Source organism: Barbus barbus, assembly GCF_936440315.1.
Source record: "Barbus barbus genome assembly, chromosome: 26".
NCBI lineage: Eukaryota > Metazoa > Chordata > Actinopteri > Cypriniformes > Cyprinidae > Barbus > Barbus barbus.
In genome coordinates, this window is record NC_136754.1 from 28644503 (window position 1) to 28661790 (window position 17288).

The following is a 17288-nucleotide window of genomic DNA, read 5'->3' on the forward strand; positions in this document are numbered from 1 at the left end:
TTTTATCAGCACAGGTAACATATTCTGTTACATTATGTCTGAATGCTAGAAACTATAAGTTTTTCTTAATTTTGTTGGACAATTTGTTGGACAGTCGTACAATACATTTCACTACATGTCGTACTACGTATGTATATGTATGTGACAAATAAAATTTGAATTTGAATTTGAATTTGATTAAGTTGTTTCATGGGAAGTGAAACAGAATGCGTACAATGAACATGAATTATGCAACATATTACATCAAAAGTGCATAAAACCCAAATGAATCAGTGAATCTTTCTACACTGGATGTGCCAAGTTGGCAACAGTAAGCGGATATGTCTTTCTATTTCTGACAACAGGAGAAATAAGGATAACTGTGCCATGTCTCTAAATCCTTTTATGTATCCCTACTTAAATTGGTCTCTGTAATGTGCCAAACTTGTGGGAGGTCTGGTCCGTTGAGTAAAGCTCTAATTATTAGTTATTAGGTAAAGCCTAATAACAGAAAGGTTGCTGGTTTGAGTCATACATGGGATGATGCATGAGCCATTGCTTTTATGCAATCAGTGTGATTTCCCTTGGGTGCTGGGTATCATAATTGCCACTTGCAGTTTTATTTACTCTTGTGTCTATCATTTACACCAGAAAGAACTGTAGAAATGTCATTGGGAAATACATTGTGCTAGAGAATTGGGGACCATTATTGGTCTTATGTCACATTTTAAGTTGGATCTCTTGCTCTCTTTCAGTTTGAAGTGGTCTGAAGTCTATCTTCTCTTCTGCTGTTATGAATATTTTAAGGGCTTCAATGTGGAAAATAGTTTTGTTTCCCCTGAGAACATTATTTCCCAGCAACCTTTGATTATTCACTTCAGTCAGTCCTTGAAGTGGAGCTGTCACCTTAGTAGCAACATGTGCCAATTATTCTTGGATGGAGCTTTGTTCCAGGGAGTTTTTTTTTGTTGGTGGTGGTTTCTCCACCCCCCCCCCCCCCCCTTTTTTTTTTGTGTGTGAGAACATCCCTGTGGTCCAAGACCCATTGTGAAACCACCATACTCTGACACTTTACACCCTGAAAAAGGCAGAACAATTTTAAGAGCTATGGACTTCTGTTTCTTGTCAATCACAATGGCATATTAAATTGTAATTTTTAAATGTTATTATTTGCATTTAGCAGTGTTTTGTTAATTGAGGTGACTGTTTAACTGATGACTTTTTTTTTTTTTTAACAGGGATTCTTTGTGTCGGTATTTTACTGCTTTCTTAATGGGGAGGTGAGTCAATGATGCGTTTAATTTCATGGTTGGACAGAAATGGAAGATGACTATCAATATACAAGCCCTTTCCACAGCCATATCACCCCTTCACCTTATCTGTTTTCTGCCACCCTAGTCTATTATTATGTGGGAGGCTATTTACACTGACTCGCTGCACACAAACACCAAGAGGAGCAGAGCAATCTATCAACACCCTGCAAACTGCTCTCTTTTAATAGGGCCGTTTTTATTACTTATAGAATGCCTCTTCAGTCACCTATAACGGTATCTTTTTAATATCAGTATCACTTGACACATCTGTCATTTTCTCCGGAGATTTCCCTCTTCTATGTCAAAACAGAACGGTCAATCTCATATTATTTGTGTGTGTGTGTGTGTCTGTATAGATATAAGCTGGCTCACATATAGAATGTGTGCATATTATTAAAATTGCTGCATTGTGTGAGAAAATTTGTCCAATTTAAAAAGATTTTAAATTAAGTGGAGTCACTTTTATTGGTAGCTTATAGCATGATCAAGTTAGCTAAAATATTTAGTAATTGAACATGCAGGGGATTACATATGCAAAGCTGATGCTGTGGGAATGTGATAGTCTGAAGCCTGTATAGAAAAACGCCAATTGATTGGCTGATGATGCTTAAGGTATGTGTCAACAGGACATGTTTGCGTCATCACTCATTAGATTTCTTCACTGAGGCAGCCATCAGCCCCGTGTCATTTCATCTCATAACTAGGTTTTATGTTTTACGTAGTGTCTTTAAAAACAGTCCCTCCAGGATTTCATGATTTTTTGTGTGATTTCTGCGATCAAAATGACTGATTTTGTGGTGGTAATTTTCCATAAATTTGCAATTTGTTTTTCTTTTATGATATCACATTTACCAAATTATCTCAAGTGAAGTCACCTTTATTTATATAGTGCTTTTAACAATACAGATTGTGTCAAAGCAGCTTTACAGTATCAAATAGGAAAATAGTGTGTCGGTAGTGCAGAAGGACAATAGTAAACACTCAATTATCAGTTAAAGGTATTTCTTTATTGCATTCAGTGATGTCATCGTCCAGCTCAGTTCAGTTCTAATAGTATTTGTGCAATCAAGTTGACAATATCGCTGGAAATTAAGCGATTTTGAACCAGCTGGAGTTTATTAAACATGGAGATTATGTATTAGGCCTATGTTAGATGCACAATATTCACAAATAAAAAACAAAATTCATAAAGCTGGTTTATTTTGGTCTCTTAGTCAATTCTGAAACATGTTAACTTTTAAAACAACCTTAGGGACTGTTCCCTATCTGTCGGTCACTACGAGTTATGTCGTGACGACATTAGGGGATTTACTTGAGAGCCCCGACTGCCTCTGATAAGAGAAAACGCCAATGAAATTTGGCTAGTGGATTTTGCATACCTGAGCCACTCCCCGTGCATACGGGTATAAAAGGGCGACAGGTGCATCCACTCATCAGATTTTTGCTTCGGAGCCGAGTGGATGAGAAATCTTCAAAACAGATCAGATCTCCACAAAGCCGTCTGCCTCGAAGTTTGTTCCTGGGTGGCGTTACGGTGCAGACAGCGGTGTCCCTGCAGCAGCGATTCCCCTGGGCACTTCACCTGAAAGAGCAAATTTCTAAAACACTGGGCGGTTGCGGTCGCTTCCTGTCCTCGGATGACGGTCACGAGCGTTGTCTTCAGTGTCTGGGCATCCAGCACGCTGAAGATGCGTTTGTGGATGAGTCATGCGCCTGTTGTGGGCGTATGAACATGGCAACGCTGCGTTCTCGCCTTTCCTTTCTGAAAGGATTGGCACCCTCTGCCGCCACCCGTCCCGGTCTCTCTGGCTCGAGCAGAGGACCGCCGGCTGGCGCTCTGGGAGATCTGAGGGTGACGGTAAGAGCTTCTCCGCCGGGCACGTCCCCGCGGACCTCTTACTCCTCCCGCAGCGCTTGTTCCGTCCGGTTCCCGAGTGATTTCGCTGGTTCGCCTCACGGGGCCGCCAGCATTTCATTCGGTGCGCCGCCCGAGGATCAGATGTCGATCGCGGCATCGGGGGATGGGCTTTCGTCCTCTGAGGATGAACGATCGGCGGGGCTGCCCCCCTCGGGTGTTGTCGCCACTGCCGATCCGGACCCAGAGCTGACGGCCATGCTTGCCCGGGCAGCCGTGAGTATCGGGCTGGAGGTCAACAGACCGCCCAGTCCCGAGCCCTCGCGGCTGGATGATTGGTTCATCGGCGCAAAACGCGACCAGCGGCCGCACTTTGCCCCGGTGCCTTTCTTCCCGGAGGTGCATGAGGAGCTGACGAAGTCGTGGACGGCCCCTTTCTCGGCCAGAAGCCGCTCGTCTCCCTCCTCCGTCCTCACTACCCTCGATGGCGGGGCGGCCAGGGGGTACGTGGATATTCCCCAGGTGGAGAGAGCGGTTGCGGTGCACCTGTGCCCGCAAAACGCCGCCACCTGGAGGAATCGTCCGCGTCTCCCGTCCAAAGCCTGTAAGCTGACGGCCGCACTCGCCGCCAAGGCCTACAGCGCTGCGGGCCAGGCCGCCTCTGCCCTGCATGCCATGGCCATCCTGCAAGTTCACCAGGCCAAGGCACTAAAACAAATGCACGAGGGTAGTCCCGACCCGGGGTTGATGCAGGAGCTGCGCACGGCGACTGACTTCGCTCTCCGGGCGACTAAAGTCACGGCGCGGTCCCTCGGGAAGGCGATGTCCACGTTAGTGGTCCAAGAGCGCCATCTCTGGCTCAATCTGGCCGAGATGAAGGACGTCGACAAAGTACGCTTTCTCGACGCCTCCATCTCCCAGACGGGGCTATTTGGCGACACTGTCGAGGGTTTTGCCCAGCAATTCTCGGCAGTACAAAAGCAGACGGAGGCAATTCAGCACATCCTTCCTAAACGGCGGGATGCTCCAGCTGCCACCGCTGGCCCAAGGGCCAGGCCCCAGTCTGCTGGTCGCCGTGGGCGCCCTCCTGCGTCCTCCAGAGCTGCTCCGCCCCGTGCTGAGTCGTCACCTAGGCCGGTGCGTCGAGCCTCTCGCAGGAGTGCGGCGCCCCCTGCGCCTCAGCCGGCCGCCAAGTCCTCCAGGAAGACGACAAAGCGGCCCTGACGCGCACAACCCGGAGATGGAGGAATTTGCTCTTTCCCAGGAGACGACGAGGCTAGCGTCGCTCCTTCCCCCGGAGGAGGGCCGGGTGGAGAATCCTGTGTTTTCTTTTCTTTCTGTTCCGCCACTGGCTCAAGGGCCAGTGGTACCCACATTGTCAAAGAAAGAGCAATTTCCCTTCCCTCCGGGTTCCCAGGTCTGCGGGCTGACAGTGTGCGACGCAATGCCTCCTCACTCTCACCCGAGACCCATATTGCCAGTGGCCAAGAGAGTGCGGTCTGGGGACGCGATGCCTCCCCGCGCACCTCTAGCCAGTCCCCCCGGGGACTTAGGGAGTTTTGTGGGGATGAGTCAGAACGCACTGCCTTCTGTTCCATCCAACCTTACTCCCCCTCGCTGCACCACTGCGGGCACGTCGATTGGGCCTTTGGTGCCGCTTGCACGGTATCTGGGGGCGTGGCTTGCGCTACCCAGCCCGTCTCGCTGGCTCATTCGCACAGTTCGACTCGGCTATGCGATTCAGTTCGCCAGGCGGCCGCCCAGGTTCAGCGGCATCCTCGAGACTTCGGTGGCAGTCCGAGATGCACCTGTCCTGCGCGAGGAGATTGCTGTCCTTCTGGCAAAGGGTGCAATCGAGCCGGTCCCTCCAGCCGAGATGAGGCAGGGGTTTTACAGCCCCTACTTCATCGTGCCCAAGAAAGGCGGTCCTGGACCTGCGAGTCTTGAATCGGGCCCTACACAAGCTCCCGTTCAAGATGTTGACGCAGATGAGTTCACTCCGTGGATTGGTTTGCAGCGATCGACCTGAAGGACGCTTACTCTCATGTCTCGATTCGCCCTCGACACAGGCCGTTCCTACGGTTTGCGTTCGAGGGGCGGGCATGGCAGTACAGGGTCCTCCCCTTCGGGCTCTCCCTGTCTCCCCGTGCCTTCACGACGGTGGCGGAGGGCGCCCTTGCCCCGTTACGGGAAGTGGGCGTCAGGATCCTCAACTATCTCGATGATTGGCTCATCCTGGCCCGATCGCGAGAACAGTTGGGTGGTCACAGGGACCTGGTGCTCCGGCACCTCAGCCAGTTGGGGCTTCGGGTCAACTGGGAAAAGAGCAAGCTCTCCCCCGTGCAGAGAATCTCTTTTCTCGGTGTGGAGTTAGACTCTGTGAGTATGATGGCACGTCTCTCGGACGAGCGTGCCCAATCAGTGCTGAACTGCCTGAGTTCCTTCAGAGGCAGGACAGTGGTTCCGCTGAAACAGTTTCAGCAGCTCCTGGGGCATATGGCATCCGTAGCCGCAGTCACGCCGCTCGGGTTGCTTCATATGAGACCACTTCAGCACTAGTTACACTCACGGGTCCCGAGATGGGCATGGCGCCGCGGGACACGTCGTGTCACCATCACGCTATCGTGTCGCCGCTCTTTCAGCCCCTGGTCGGACCTTGCCTTCCTACGGGCCGGGGTGCCCTTAGGACAAGTGTCCCGGCATGTTGTTGTCACAACAGATGCCTCCAGCATGGGCTGGGGCGCTATATGCAACGGGCAGGCAGCCTCGGGGCTCTGGATGGGGCCTCGACTGCTTTGGCACTTCAACTGCCTAGAGCTGTTGGCAGTGCATCTGGCCTTAAAGCAGTTCCGGCCACTGCTCCTAGGCCAGCACGTGTTGGTCCGCACGGACAACACTGCGGCTGTTTCGTACATCAACCGGCAGGGAGGTCTACGATCACGCCGCATGTCACAGCTCGCCCGCCATCTCCTCCTCTGGAGTCAGTCACAGCTCAAATCGCTGCGCGCCGTCCACATTCCGGGGGAGCTCAATCGTGCAGCCGACGCGCTCTCACGACAGCTCACTTCCCCGGAGAATGGCGACTCCATCCCGAGACGATCCGGCTGATTTGGAGTCGATTCGGGGAAGCTCAGGTAGACCTGTTTGCTTCCCGCAAGTCCTCCCACTGCCAGCTGTATTCCCCCTGGCCGAGGCCCCCCCCCGGCACGGACGCACTGGCACACAGCTGGCCTCGGGCTCTGCGCAAGTATGCGTTTCCCCCAGTGAGCCTGATCGCACAGACACTGTGCAAGGTCAGGGAGGACGAGGAGCAGGTCTTGTTGGTTGCGCCATATTGGCCCACCCGGACCTGATTTCCGGAACTCACCCTCCTCGCGACAGCCCCTCCCTGGCGCATCCCTCTGAGGAAGGACCTTCTTTCTCAGGGGCTCGGCACCATACGGCACCCGCGTCCGGCTCTGTGGAACCGCCATGTGCGGCTCCTGGATGGGACGCGGCAGACTTGAGTGGCCTGCCACAGGCTGAAGTGGAGTCTGTTCGCGGACTGGTGTTCTTCTCGGCGGGAGGACCCCCGAAGATGCACGATTGGAGTGGTGCTTTCTTTCCTGCAAGAGAGGTTGGAGCGCGGGCTGTCGCCCTCCACCTTGAAAGTGTACGTGGCTGCTATTGCGGCCCATCACGATGCAGTGGACGGCCGGTCCCTGGGGAAGCACGATCTCATCGTGAGGTTCCTGAGGGGTGCCAGAAGGTTAAATCCTCCTAGGCCACCCCTGATGCCCTCCCGGGATCTCTCTATTGTCCTGGCTGGACTTCAGAGAGGTCCCTTTGAGCCGCTGGACTCAGTCGAGCTGAAATTCCTGTCGGCCAAGACAGCGCTCCTGACCGCGCTCACTTCCATCAAGAGGGTCGGGGACCTTCAAGCATTTTTGGTAAGCGAAGAGTGCCTTGTGTTTGGGCCGGCCTACTCTCACGTTGTCCTGAGACCCCGGCCTGGATACGTGCCTAAGGTTCCCACCACGCCTTTCCGCGATCAGGTGGTGAACCTGCAAGCACTGCCCTCGGAGGAGGCAGACCCAGCCTTGGCGTTGCTGTGTCCCGTAAGAGCGCTGCGCATATACGTGGACCGCACCCGGAGCTTCAGAAGCTCTGAGCAGCTCTTTGTCTGCCACGGAGGTCAGCAGAAAGGGAAGGCTGTCTCCAAGCAGAGGTTGGCCCACTGGATAGTGGATGCCATCGCCTTGGCGTACCAATCCCAAGGCGAGCCGTGCCCCCTCGGGGTGAGGGCTCACTCCACACGGAGTGTTGCCTCCTCCTATGCGCTGGCGCACGGCGCCTCTTTGGCAGACATCTGTAGAGCTGCGGGCTGGGCGACACCGAACACCTTCGCGAGATTTTACAGTCTCCGCGTTGAGCCAGTCTCTTCCCGTGTGTTGGGTAACAGGTAAGTGGCGGGAAGAGTTGGCCGGTGTCACGCTTGCTGCGCCATTCCCCCTTACCCGGGGATACGAGCGCCTATTCTCTCCTCCAGTTAGTTCCCCGAACGGCGAACCCTGGCGGAGTTCCTCCAGCACCCCCGGCAGTCAGGCTGGGCGGAGCAGTCTGACGCCAGGCCCAGTACCGGTGTTAGCTTGCCCGGGTCTCCGGTCAGCCCCTGTACTCGGCTAGGTGCCCGTGCGGCCTGATTCCCTTCGGGTGATCCCACACGTGTATTCATCCACGGTACGGTTTCCCTCATGGTAAACCCGTGTCTTCCCTTTGACAGAGCTCTGTCAGGCCCTGCTGGCAGCCTTCCTCCCTTCTCCTAGGTAGGATCTGCCCCAGGGTCCAGGCGTATGTAGCACTGCCCCAGGCTTGGGCCAGTCCATACCAGTGTCTCCACACGTTACCTCCCTTCGGGCAGGGTGTGGCCTCCGTAGCGCCCTTCTCCGGAAGGCTCGCTTCCCCGTCGTTACTGCCGGGCTGTAACAACAAACAGGAAAGACTTGAAGCAATCTTTCATAGAAGGTCGAAATCCCTTCCGATTTCTGGGGAAAGGAACAGCGGCTTGGCTATCTCCAGCAGCAATGTACTCAGTGGTCCCTGCGGGCACCAAGGTTAGCGAATTTGCGCTGGGGCGACGGGAAGGTTGCGACCTTCGCATCGCATTTGTCTGTCACGCGCTAGCTTGTCAACATCTGCATGCCACAAGGTCGTGACGGGGTTCAGGTTGTGGCGCTTTCCATAGACCCCTAATGTCGTCACGACATAACTCGTAGTGACCGACAGATAGGGAACGTCTCGGTTACGTACGTAACCCTCGTTCCCTGATGGAGGGAACGGAGACGTTATGTCCCCATGCCACAATCTTGAACCATCGCTGGTTGCCAGGGACACGTTCTCGGCTCCTCAGCGGAAAACCTGATGAGTGGATGCACCTGTCGCCCTTTTATACCCGTATGCACGGGGAGTGGCTCAGGTATGCAAAATCCACTAGCCAAATTTCATTGGCGTTTTCTCTTATCAGAGGCAGTCGGGGCTCTCAAGTAAATCCCCTAATGTCGTCACGACATAACGTCTCCGTTCCCTCCATCAGGGAACGAGGGTTACGTACGTAACCGAGACGTTTTTTCCACCTTAGCTATGTAAACATTAACAAAGAAGTATTGTAGCTGTACATACTGCTTGTAAATCCAATTCATACATTTGGTATTTTGGTCTCTTAATAAATTCATATATATATATATTGATATATAAAAAATAGAAGGGGAAACAATTAAATAATTAAACAACACTGCGTCGTCAGCGTTGGTATTGTACCAGACTTTACTGATCATTTTGCACTTAATGCACTTAACATTATATGAAATAAATGGAGTTAACAAGGACTTTGACCAGCGAATGAGGAGATGAAGTGTTTTGTCTGCTATTAGAACGGCTGTAACTGTTATCTGAGGCAGCAAGTGCATCGCAATATATGCTTTCATCAACTTTTACAGGTTATGTAATGTTTATTTTAGCTATATGGGCGCTTAGTTTTTCTTGTTGTTTAATACACTTGGTCAAAATCTCAAATTAAGCGCTTATGCACAGGATATTTAAAAACCGTGGGGTTTTAGTCAGGGCCTTCAGTAAGCAACTGTAAACTACATGTACACATCTTAGACATCTCTGTTACAGCTAATGCAGCTATATGCATATAATGCACATATTATGCCGCACACAGGCTCTCAACAAACAATGACGGCTAATCAACTATTTTAATACTAGGCTAGATTGGGGTGGGTTAAATGCAGAGTAAATTTCCCTACATGGTCAGTAAAAGTAATCCGCCAGTACACAGGTCACTATGCACATTCATGTCACTCTAAAATGACAACGCGCCCAAAGCAGCAAAAGTGTACAAATGCTGGACATCCACACACCACACCACAGTATTATCAACACACCACCTCCATAACAATGTGCATGAGACAATGCTCATCAAATAACGCACTCACTTGTCACTTGTAAATAAAGTCCATGGGTCTGCCGTCCATGCCACTTTACTCGGATTTAAAAGTAAGCACAGCCAACAAAATAACATGTGCTCGGTGCTAGCTGTTAGCCACTCATAGCGCTCATAGTCGCAATCTTTGAAATGGCACATAAAAACTTTGCTGGCCTTTGTTAGTGAATTCACTTTGGGTGTAGGTCTTCCTTTCTCAGTTATTCTCTTTTGTCTTTTGTAGATCGGCAACAAGATATGGTGTAGGCGCCGATGACTGCAGCTGTCATTTTTTTTTCCGTTTAATTTCATGTTCGTACGTTAGAAATCCCTGATTAAAGGGGCGGTCTAACGCTGGGGGTAGCACTGGGCATGTAGCTGGACCCAGAGGGCGGGCTGTCATTGAAAGTCAAAATTTGATTGGCTGATGATTCTGTCACTAATGCTTGTAACAAATCAGATGTGACGTCTTTCAACAAAAGGGTAGCACTCTCTGTAGTGCTGGCCTCGGACTTTTTTATGTAGGATATTTCAGTTCAACCTCAACTAAACTAATCATAGGCAATTTAGTGGACATTACACAAATGAAAATGATACCTAAATAATCAATAAAGATATAGATATTTAGTCATAATTTTTGTTGACGAAAGCAACACTAGCGCTGACTGACCATTCTGAAGTCTAAACAAAGGACAAAAAAGAACTGTTGTATAAATAAATAGACACAAATGAGCTAATTAAAGCAGTATTTGGATTCCCTGCCAGATGAACATTTGTTTATTCTTTAATTTGTGTATCTTTAGAATGTTCTGTAGAATTCTGCAGTCTAATATCTCTCTTTATATCTGATCTGTATTTGGGGTAATAATTGGATTTTTGTTATGACCCCAGGCAAGATGGAGAATATTCTTCCTCAAGATGACTCATCAAGCTCATCCTAAATATCTAGACCATCAACATCAAATCAAATCATGTCAATACCAACTGTCACTGTGTTATGTTTGCCCATAAATAATATAATGTTTTTAGATGGAAGCAAAAACATCCTCGCTCATGACTGACTGATTAAACAAAGACAGGTTTAAAATGGAAAGCCTATAATATGATCGCCCAAATCTTTTTTCGAGAGCGTCTTTTTTATAAGCATTTCATGTAAATCTTCTTGACCTGGCATGTGTGCCAGCATTGGCATGGAGAAGGATAATCAGTGGCAAGAGGTACATACCGAGGTACATTTTGAGGTGATCATTCCTCATAGTTACACATCCTGTTAGGAGCTATAAACACAATGAAACACAAACACAATGTAACATTTTTGTTATACTATGGGCTATCTACAACAATAAAAGAACCAAAGCCTCAGAAGACATTCCGCAAATAAATATAACAAACAATAGGGTAAAAAAATGACAAAATGTCCATGTTTTCCACCTTTATGTATGGAAATCACGATTTCTCCCGTTCTCTCTCACAGACACACAGACACACACTCACGCAGAGACACGAACAGAAACTTACCATCAGTGCTGCCCTGCAATTTATCAGTAAAATAGTTTCACAGCTGAAAAGCTACATGACATTTCTCAGTAGTGAGGTTCTTGAAGCAGTTAACTTAAAGATTCACTATTAGTAGACGCTGCTGGATTTCAGGACTGAAACATGACAAATGTCTTGGAAATAAATCATCTGAACAATGAACACACTTGAAATGGTAACATGGCCACGATGCTGGAGCCTTAATGGAACGGTCTTTCTCCATTCTCCAACAAATTAAGATGTTTGATCTTTATTGACTGAACGCAAACGCTTATTGCGATAGAAAACACTGATAATAGTTTCCACTGATTATGAAATATTTTTGTTTGCTGGGTTAGTAATATTATATAGGCCTATTAATAAGGAAGGGGGAACCAAAATGTTGTTTTGCCTATGTCATGATAAGAGGTAAATCAGCCCTGCCCACAACCGCTGTGCATACGAGGCGCACCAGATCAACGCTGCAACGTGCTTTCTCATAGGTTACTTCCGTCATGCTACGCGGTTGAGAGCATGGCAGCTTACAGTTTATTCTACACTTGTTGCTCATAGCTATACATAAATTACAGCTATAAATGCTGGTTATTTATAAGTCAGTACGAATCACAAGGAAGGTGTTGTGTGAGCAACAGCATTCACACATACATACAGTGGTGTTCAATAGGATCACACTGTAAATCTCTTATTCAAAGTCTAATTTAATCATTAAAATAAACAAACTTTTAGGATTTCAAAAAGTTTATGAAACAATTTATTTAAAAAAATGCTTCAGAAATAATTAAGATTCTGCAATATTTGTATGATAATCAAATACAGATTTTCAACTGGGCATTTAAAAATTATTAAAATATATTGCTCTATCCGTTTTAATTTCAAATCTTACATTTGAATGAAGACTAAACTATTCTAGGGCAAAATATTTTTTACAAATAGTCAATCGGGAGATTCTCATATCCAGCGATACTATATTTAGTACCTCAAAAAATGCTACGATATGATTACAATGCGATTCGAGACAGGAGTATATTGATCGATTTATCAATATTATTATATTGTACACCTATTTTAAACAACTACACTGCACTTTTTTTTGTAAATTCAATGAATATTTTTTTTCAGTGTAGCTACATTTTTATTAACTCACAAATGCAACCAAAATATATAATATGAAAATTTATGAGACATTTTCACATCCTTTACCTCAATTGGGACACTGACAACAAACAATATCCCGAGTCTTTTACGCTTGCTTTGTGGCTTCAGGCAGTCTTATTATTGAGTCCTGACACATGAGTTTGAATGAGAATGCACACGTTTGCGGTGATGCGTGTGAAAATGTGGACAGTGCCAAAATAAGGTGCCTGTTTATTCCTATTAGATATCGATATTTTATGCATGGCATCGATATATCTCATCGTTAGACATTTTTATCAATGTATTGATCCATATCAATGGATCATTACACCCCTACTCTGCAAGCTCTTTCCCTGGTAGCATTTTTTTAAAAAGTTGGCTGCATTTTTTTTTATCATTTTCAAAAAAAAAAATCATGCCCTCCAGAATAATTGGTTGTATGAATATCTGAACATGCAATATGTCAAAAGAAATATATATATAAATAAATAAATAAAATTCCAGCTTTATGCACTTCATTTTTACCAACATTTGAATGTTGACAAATTTATTTAAAAAAGCAAAGGCTACGCCTTGATCAGATTCAGAATGAGGGTCAGAACATAGATGTAGCAGATCGCTTTCATTCACTGTCCTAAACCACAGCCTGGCTCCATATTTCATTCGCCAACGTTAGGCCGTTTTGATTTATATGCTGTTTAAATGTTTGATGAACACATTATTTTAAATGTATCTGCTTACATATGCAGTGATTTGGTTCTGCCTCTTCTTCACTGTGTTTTGATCCAGACATTCAATATTCTTTCAGGATATGTATAAAATGTATGTAACAGTGGAAACCAAGAAAGCGAGTGCCTCAAGGAAGAGAAATCGCTTTCTTAACCTACTGTGACATTCATCATTCCTCCCTGTTGTGGGTATCAAAACAAGTAAACAACTAAACAGATTTATGCCACTGGCTCATGCTGTTAACATAAATCAATAACATTCTAACAAGACAAAGCCTGTGCAGCCTCTTAGCCTCGTTTGACTCAAAGGTCGAAGAAAAAAATACCTCAGCACCACAACCTGAGAGTGGAATTGATTAGAGGCAACCTTAAGCTCTGGTTGGAGCAAAATTCATATAGGATGGGCTTGATGATAAGGGATGTAAATCAGCAATCCTCTTAAGGGATGTCAGGACCAGTAACAAGATCATCGTAAGAGTCAGGATTCTTACAGAAGCTGACTCAAGCGACATGAATATAACATTGCTGGTATATAGTGTTACTTTATTATTATTCATAATTTTGAAACCTTACTCAAAAGTGCTCAAGAAAATCAGAAAATAGGTCACAGAAAGGATTGTTTTACAGCTATTTTAGATTCTTTCTTTATTTCAGTCACTTTATATGACAGAAACAGTGCTTCTGTCACCAAAGGCTTGTCACATTTTTTCAAGAATTATCTGGCAACAAATTTAAACTGTCAAAATAAAAATGCAAAAAAAATAAATGCAAAAAATAATCTGTATGTTAACTAAGGCCACATCCACACAAAGCCCCCCTCCCCCCCGTCCTTTCCTCTTTTTTTCATCTCAAGAAACACAAAACCACTGAAACCGACTCAAAACGATGTAGTATACATGCCAGACCAGTATGTGACACTGTAATTCTGCCACAGAGATGCAATAAAAATGGAGAAGACTTGAAGCATGTGCATAAACCTTGCGCACTGTATACAACATCATCGTTTCACAAAATATACGGATTGGCTGTACACACAAAATTGCAATTGTCTCGTTTTTCAGATTATCCACTCTGGGACCCGGTTTCAAAAAATAGTGGTTTCAGACTCCCAAAACACGGGATCTGTCTGGAAACGGCGATACGATACAAAATGTTTATGTATACAGCTAAACACATCTCTGTGTGGATGAGCCCTAAATGTCTGGTATGGTATGTCATGTATATACACTGATCAGCTACAACATTAAAACTACTGCCAGGTGATATGAATAACACTTATTATATTGTTACAGATGCACCTGTCAAAGGGTGGGATATATTAGGCAGCAGGTGAACAGTCAGTTCTTGAATTTCATGTGGAAACAGAAAAAACTAAATAATACTTATTGTGAGTGTCCTCTCTCATATAAAATCCACTGAGACACACACTTTCAAAAGGGCATTGCGTTCCACCGTGGCTAATGATAAAACTCTCCTCGATATGGCTTAGTGAAACATGATATCCAATAATGAAGCAATCATCCAAAGGCTTCTTAAAAATCACAGACATATAAACCATCTTCCCGAAGAAGGGAAATCTGAGTGATGGCACAGGCGTGTGTTTTTGAGGCACTGGAGACGTAGTGCCTCGGTGGGTAGAGTTGGCAAATTGTCATGATTCTAAACGGGCTTCAGACCATCATCACACCTGGAGTAGGGATGTGCCCGAATCCGGTATTCGGAAAGGTAATGATGTGTTCTAGGCAACCGTAAAGGGAATAAATATGAGATATATGAGAAAAATATATTTCAGTGCTTTCAGGGAGCTGCTATTAATATTTTCCGTGCCTTTCCGAATACGGATTCGCTATTCGGGCACATCCCTAACCTGGAGGGTGTTATATCCACTGCTAAGTGCAAATATGAAAGGAAATCTAATTATTTATTTTTTTTACACTACACAGTGGCACTGTAAACCAAACGAGAAGTTAACAGCTATTTGTAATTATATCATGCAATTTAATGGAAAACTATGTGAGTGGTGCTCTGAGGCCCACCGGAATTTTGAAAAGCATCTTGTGTTATAGCTGGAGATGTGGAGAGACGTTGATGGTGCCACCGATGTGCTAAAACGACACAAATGGTTGTACTTTTCACATTTTTACTGAATACAGTGAATAATCATTGTCAGTGCAGGATGTGAAAAGTAACCAACTCTTGAATTTAATAACTTGTCAATTCTCTTTTAGCAGAAAAACCTGCTTATTTATTATTTTGGACCATCTCTCCCCACAAATATGTTTCATTTTATGAATATTTTTGGGTTGTCTTGAAAGCTCTGCTCTCTTTGGGTTATGCCATGGCATCTGAATTAGCTCAAGGTCAGGACTCCAGGAAAAATTTTTTTAACCTTTAGTTGATTTACTTGTGTGCTTTGGATCACCTAACCTTTCTAAAGCTTTGAGTCATGAACTGCTGTCCTGACATTCCCCTGTAAAATCGCTTGATAAATTGTAAAATGGATTGTTTTTTCAGTGCTTGCACAACATCCAATCCTTGGAACAGCAATAAACCACAATGCTATTTTTACCATGCTTCACAACCGGGGAGAGATTTTAGTGTTGGTGTCCAGTGCAATGTTGTGCACTTTCAGTAAATGTTCTGAACTGTCTTTGCTTTTGGACCATTTGTTTATTTGTATGACACACATTAACTAGTATTTCTAAAGAGCAATAAATGTGTCAAACCTGTGCAATCCACACATCCCTTTAATTAATTCCAATTAGCTTTTGAGAAGTTGTAATACAGAGGTTCACTTACTTTTTCCAGTGCACCCTGTCAATGAAAATACAACTGTTTGTGTGTAATTAATCCTATTGATTTTGTCTATAATTGTGACATGAAGAAGAAGCTCCAGCACGCTTAGAAAGCTTTAATACTACTAGCATTCCAGTGACCCTACATTTTTGGAGTAAGCAATATAAAAATCTAGATATTTTCAAATGGTTCTCAAACTTATTGTTGTTACTGTATAGATGCATACCATGTTTGGTCCCATTTTTTTTCTTCTTTAAATTTCTCTGAATTTAAAAAGGTATCTCAGCAATTGTGCCATAATCAAATTATTGTAGGCTACATTATTTATTTACTAATTCATTTACACATTAATTTATTTTACATTTACATTAATTCATTTACATTTATTCATTGAGCAAATGCTTTTATCCAAAGTGATATACAAGCAATTCATCATAAAGAGGCAAATAACAAGTGCTCGTATACAAAGTTTCAGACATAGTTTAAATGCAAGAGCATGGAGGGCTTAAGTAAAACCGAATGCATAGATTTTTTTTTTTACTTTTTTAATTAAGATGCAGTTAAGTGCTCACGGTAGTGATATTTTATGCAACATTGTTTTTAATTGATTACATAAAAAAAAAAATACTGCATTAAACAGGTGGCAAAACTAAAATGAATCATAAAATGCAACCTATGTAAGATTCAATCATAAAATGCAATCTACTTAAGCTTTGGTTGCTTTTGTGAAACAAGGTTCAGGACGTTCTAGCAACCATATAGCAATGTGCTGTGCATTTTAAATAAATGCAAAAAAAAAAAAAGATTGTAGTATAGTTTACCATTTGCATTTCATGGAATTCTGCAGATTATCATCCATAGTCAGTGCAGAAAAGTTCAAATGCTGAAAGTAAAATACAATAAATTTCTTTTTTTTTTTCTTTCTTTCTTTGTTTATAGGTACGTTCTGCAGCCAGAAAGCGTTGGCATCGCTGGCAGGATAATCACGCGCTGCGAGTCAGAGTGGCGAGAGCCATGTCCATCCCCACCTCCCCCACCCGCATCAGCTTTCACAGCATCAAGCAGACCACAGCCGTCTGACCTTTACACAATAGCTTTTCCTCTTTTATAATTCAGCCACACAGTTAGACTGCAAGTGGCATGAGAGACCAAGTGATTGTTTTTGGCCTTTGATGGTAGTGGGCGTCTCCTCTGGCAAGAAGCAAATTAAATTTATATGTCTGTGTAATTTTGTGAATGGGCCCTGAATTGATGAAATGTTTTTTTTTTTTTTTTTTTTTCACTCAATAGTGATTGTTCTGGACAACCATAAAGAACACCCTAGCATCTGTTTCATTTTACTGTCTCCCTGCCTCCCTGCCAACATTTATTTTTAAAGTTGCCAGCTGCCGCCAATATTTTTGATAATTTCTCAAAACTTTGATTTCCCCAGAATATTTTGTTGTATGTATTTCTGAACAAGCATTATGTCAAAAGAAAAAAAA

The 17288-nt window shown here is 44.8% G+C and overlaps 1 protein-coding gene across 1 annotated transcript in view; it reads left to right on the forward strand.

The window, feature by feature from the left end:
- Positions 1-17134, forward strand: part of LOC306846254 (corticotropin-releasing factor receptor 2-like) — an 88782-nt gene extending 71648 nt beyond the window's left edge. The window contains exons 11-12 of the mRNA XM_079379493.1: positions 1218-1259; positions 16744-17134. Of these exons, the coding sequence (XP_079235619.1) occupies positions 1218-1259; positions 16744-16884 (183 nt within the window). The 3' untranslated portion in view covers positions 16885-17134. The remainder of the gene's footprint in view (positions 1-1217; positions 1260-16743) is intronic.
- The last annotated feature ends 154 nt before the right edge of the window (positions 17135-17288 follow it).